This window comes from Chenopodium album, chromosome 1 (assembly GCF_948465745.1).
Source record: "Chenopodium album chromosome 1, dcCheAlbu1.1, whole genome shotgun sequence".
Classification (NCBI taxonomy): domain Eukaryota; kingdom Viridiplantae; phylum Streptophyta; class Magnoliopsida; order Caryophyllales; family Amaranthaceae; genus Chenopodium; species Chenopodium album.
Window position 1 is genome coordinate 90,909,683 of NC_137834.1, and position 5,095 is coordinate 90,914,777.

At 35.7% G+C, this 5,095-nt stretch overlaps 1 protein-coding gene across 1 annotated transcript; it reads right to left on the reverse strand.

Annotated features, from left to right (window-relative positions):
• Positions 1-770: 770 nt before the first annotated feature.
• Positions 771-4,754, reverse strand: LOC145563284 (uncharacterized). Its single transcript, XM_081623734.1, has 3 exons — positions 3,731-4,754; positions 1,644-1,754; positions 771-1,318 (listed from the first exon to the last, which is right to left on the reverse strand). The coding sequence occupies exons 1-3, from the start codon at positions 4,367-4,369 to the stop codon at positions 1,121-1,123; spliced, it is 948 nt and encodes a 315-aa protein (XP_081479860.1). The 5' UTR covers positions 4,370-4,754; the 3' UTR covers positions 771-1,120.
• Positions 4,755-5,095: the final 341 nt, after the last annotated feature.

Sequence of the window (5,095 nt, forward strand, 5' to 3'; positions counted from 1 at the left end):
TGCTTTGATCTGTTTGGTTCATTTTATTTTAACTTAAATAAAATACGAGTAGTTATTTTTTTTTTAAAAAAAAAAATACAAATACTACTTGTTAATAAAATACAAACAACTAAGGAAATAATCAAAAACAATAAACAAAATAGAGAAGAGAAGGCAAGATTGTAAAAATTTGCTCATTGATTGATGATGAAAGACTTCAGTATAAGTAGTGCTCTTAAATCTTCAGTAACCAAGATCTACCATTGAAGATCTCTCACTTTCTCACTCTAAAACCCTAATTATAGAGGTTAATCCTCCCTAAACCCTAAAAACTAGAGAGAGATAGCTAAAACTAATAAAAAGAGTTCAAACAAATAAAATGAACTAAACTGCTAAACATCTTAGTGATGGGTTGTCCCTAATCACATTAATTTTTTATAGCTCACATCTACTAAAACACAATTATACAGCATTGTAAATTTTCACTCAAATAGTTGTAACTCAACACTCAAATATGTGAATAAGAAATTGTTCAGCTTTAGCTTCTTCTGGTATAATGAGCTACGGCGCTTCCAAAGAGGTAGTGGTAGACTCCCTAGAGTTTGGATCACATATTAATTATTGTTTTTGAAAGAAAAACATATTAATTTCATAAGTATGTCATCTTGTAAATCTAAACTTCTAAACTACAAGTAATAAACTTTAAGGATTAATGCTAGCAGAAAATAAGTTTGCACCATGGAACCTCTTACTCACAAGCTCGAAGAAAGGATTTATTCAACAAAGATATCTCAACAAAACAATTTGCTTACATTATTCCTTTTATTCGGTACAATGAAATTGAGTCGGACTCTACAGAGAACTTAATATTGGTCACAACAGTATACAGTCAGCATTACCCTCACAATAATGCCTCAAATGGTACATTACAAATGGGTGGAAAATATAGGCAGCAACCACCAACGACTTGTGAAGTGTGCGAGGTTTCCACTTAATTTCAGCCCTAATTCCTTCCAAACAATAGCCCTGAATGATTGTGTCACGACAAAAATGTTCAAGGATTTGAGATTGCTTTCACTTGCTTAGTCCATCCTAAGACAGCCTGACAATAATTAGATGTTAACGACAAGAATTCTCGACTTCATGATCCTGATGCTCTGTCATTACTTGCCCCTGTTTGCACTGCTGTTGCCTGGATTTGTTGCCCATCCACTTGTTTCAAACCATTATCTGGAACTGTTTTATTCACACTCGTCTGACTTGGTGATTGTTTGGTTTCGAATAACTTTCCACTCTTTGCAATTGCAAGAATCAACTCTAGCTGTTTTTGCTGCTGGTCCTGAACACACGTTAAAACTTTGGTCAGGACATTATCAAAAATTGCATGACAAATAGAGAGATCCATATTACTGATATCTGACGACCCCAACAACTATGAAATTTGCAGGAATGGAGGGAGCAGGGGCAGCGATTTACCCAATGTGATCCAAACGGTAAACCTTGTATACAGCAGCAAAAGTCTAACAGAATAAATAGATATCACTAGGAAGCTAAAACATCGAGTGCATGCAGTTAAGGACCTTTACAAGCTTCTAATTCTATGTAACAGTTATCAACCCAGTAAAGGCGACTCAAATTAACTGAAAACGTTAGTATGTTCTTACCTGCATTGCAAGCAAAACTTTTTGAACTTCGCCAAGCTCCTTTTCTAGGATGCTTTCTTGAACTGCTAAAGCACGAGTGGCTTCGGAATTCTTCTGAGTCAGAGCTGCAGTCTTTGAACAGACACGACGTTAAAATCACAGTACCAAGAGACAAAGAAGAGACAAAGATGTGAGATAGAACGGCTGACACGCATATAAACAGATTAAACCCTTTTTTTTTTAAGGGAACAGATTACTATATGTAATACTTTTCACAATTCTATACAGCTTCAACCAACTAAATTTGCTTTCAGTCTTAATCTATACAGGATGAATTTCCAGCCAAAGAGCAGGTCCATGGTTTGAGCTCAGGCCCCTCTTCCCTCGTGGTTGAGAGATGTTAGGGGTATCAAACTACTTTGACCTTTTTTTTTTTTTTTTTTTTTTTTATATGTGCTCATCGGACCTTAGTCATAACTAGGTTGAGGCAGCCACGCCAAACAGCCCAGTCCAAGCCCAAGATGGGCAGCTTTAGGTGGGGCTATACCCACACAGACACGGACACACACACTAAAATTTGTTTGTTAGTTTCTCAAGTGAATTAAAACAACTGAACACAAAAGCTGACAACAATTACAAGATAAAAATAAAACGCAAAAATAGGAAAACCAATGGCACAAAGCATTTCCTAGTTGCAAATAAGTTTCATAGGCAAATTTCACAGAATCGAGGATGGCTATATGAATCTTCCATGGCTCCATCCATCCTTCAAATGAAATTATGGAAAGAATACAATCTCCAAACTGTGTGTAACTATGTTGTTTCCTTCTTTCTGTGGGAGATTATAAGTTTATAACCGCCTGTTCACCTCAGGAACTCGCGTATCTGGTTCTGTCATTATCTTCAACAACTAAGCACCCATTTTCCATTTTTTTTGTTCTAACAGCCTGATACCATTATTTTCCACTATTTAGACTCTACCCTGGAAGAGAAGTTCTACCACAGAACCACCACCACTCGGCTTAACACACAAAGCTGCTATGAGATACAATTGCATCCCCACAACCTGATAGGAACCTTAATCTTTATAACAAAAAATGCAGACGAGGGAAGGTAGGGCAAAAAAGAAAAAAAATGGTAATCTAGTCCTGGTTTCTGATTTAAGCACACCACCCAAAAATTCGCACTTCTTCTAGTGGTTCTATTGAGGTTTGATCATACTCTACATAGAATTTAGACATGATGATCAATGTAACACTAGATTCAGCATGCCCATTCCCTGTCTTCCTACCCCAAGTTGCACAGTTCACTCGATTTCATAAAATATGAATCAAATAACAATTGAATTGCCAATAAAATTTTGTGACCTGTATAATATATGTTGCATCTATTAATATAGCGACATAACAAGATCTGTAATGTCACTTAGGAGTTTGGACAGTCATAACTATGTCCTGGTATCCTCAATTTAAGAGCTTTTCTTATCAAAATACCATGTCCAAGTCAAAGTGTATTGAGCAAACAAAAATGGAAGAAAGGTTTTAGAACACACAATAACTAACATTGCAAAACCTCCAACATATATAGGTATATAAAAGCCTGGGCAACAAGCAGCTGAGAGCCTGAGATATCCACCAATGAAACAAAATCTTCCTCACAATTCTCACATATTGATAAATTTTGGCCGATGTTTGGGTTGACCAAGGAAGCACTTTTGGGACCTGTACTTTCCCCATTTCAAATGAAGCTCATAAATGGTTAGGACCAGAGGTTTTCTCGTTTCCAAAACCCGATCCATTTCCATGCTACATAGGTTTTAATCTCTATTTTGGAGGGTTTAGTAAGCTTTCACCAAGCACAATACTCTCTTATACAATGCATCAAAGACCTTGAGTCTCAGCAAAAATCTAAAGTAAATCCCAACACACAGAATGCATATGATTAGGATCTAATTGAAATGCCCAAACAATTTGTAAGCAATCAATCATCACTTAGGGTAATAGCAAATAATTCTTATTGAATACATAAGTAAATCAAATCATTCAACTTATTAAATAGGCAAATTGAATCAATTACTCCTAACCAAAAAGATTTTAAAGGTTGATTACCTCAGAAATGGGATCCTTCAAGGATTTCCTAGTAACCCGAAACCGAACCCCTAATTTTTCAAGCTGCCTAGATAGCATCCTAATGATGGAAGTAGCACTCCTCATACTTTCTTCCAATTTCTCAATCCTGTCAATCACATTTCCAGTTTCGGAACCCGGTCTCGAGTTCATGGGCGATCCACACACCCGCTTCCATTGCCGCCTCCGGATCACGGACCCAACAGCTACAGCCACAGCTAGAAGCCACACCAATATTCTGCTTCCCACCACCAGTAACCCAGAAGTATGCTGCTTGTAAAAAACCCGATAACCCCAACATCCCACTGAAATCAATATTGCAGAAATTACGCAAATCGATTCCAAGAAAGACAGAAAACCATCCAAATTAAACAATTGAATCGAATTATCTTCTTCCTGAAAAACATTAATGGAAGAATCCTGAACTTTGATGAGAGAAAGACGATTTCGCAACAAGGATAAGTTTTTATGAAATGGGTAGTCGTTATTTTGCAAGGATTGATTATGGAAGAGAGAGAATTTGAGGGTTTTGGTGGAATTGAGGTGGGTGGTGTTCTTGGGGGAGTAGAATTTTACTCGATAAGTGGCATTGGATAAGGGATTTTGAAAAATTAGTGACATTTTTTACACTGATTTTCAGTTGATTTGTGAATTTTGTTAGGGTTTAATTGAAGATTGAGATTTTTTATTTTCAGGGTTTAATCTTTGTTAGGGTTAGTTGGGGTTCTGGTAGTAGGATTTAGGCGGAGAAGTTGAAGTTCATTCGGTTGAGGAAGAAGAAGACAGGAGGCTCTGCCCAATTACCATTGTGTTTTTTGCAATTGTGTTTTTATTTTTATTGCAGTACTCGTGATTTTGCAAATGTCAACTCATTCGATGTACTTATTCGATTTACTTGGTTTTTTGTCTGGAATTTACTTATTGGAAAATCTTATAGGGCTTTCAGTTCACCTTGTTTTTGTAGATCTAGTATTATCTAATCAAATTTTGACCTTATATATAGAGCAAAATCATTAGTTATGAGGTGAAATTTGTCTGCGGCAGTTTCTAAACCTGTAGTTTTCCATTGTTTAACCAAAAACTTTTGAGAAACAATAGTGTTTAATTACATAAATTTAAAGCTTTTTTTAAAAAAAAAAAAAAAAAAAAAAAAAAAAAAAAGAGAGAGAGAGAGTATAAATAGTTATACTACATGTATTTTATGTGGGTGTATATTGCAAAGCTAGATGAAAGGTAGTTGAATTTTATTACTTAACACAAGTAGTTACTTTTATTACCTCATAGCCTCATTGTATGATGTACTGGGGTTAGCTAAAAATGGTTGTCTAATACAAAATTAGAAAATTA

Bases quoted from the DNA above. Each gene is read 5' to 3' on its own strand.
- LOC145563284 (XM_081623734.1), bottom strand. From the start codon at position 4,369: ATGTCACTAATTTTTCAAAATCCCTTATCCAATGCCACTTATCGAGTA. The intron at 1,755-3,730 runs GTAATCAACCTT...GTCTGTTCAAAG, and splicing joins TGAAGGATCCCATTTCTGAG to ACTGCAGCTCTGACTCAGAA. The intron at 1,319-1,643 runs GTAAGAACATAC...ACGTGTGTTCAG, and splicing joins AAGTTTTGCTTGCAATGCAG to GACCAGCAGCAAAAACAGCT.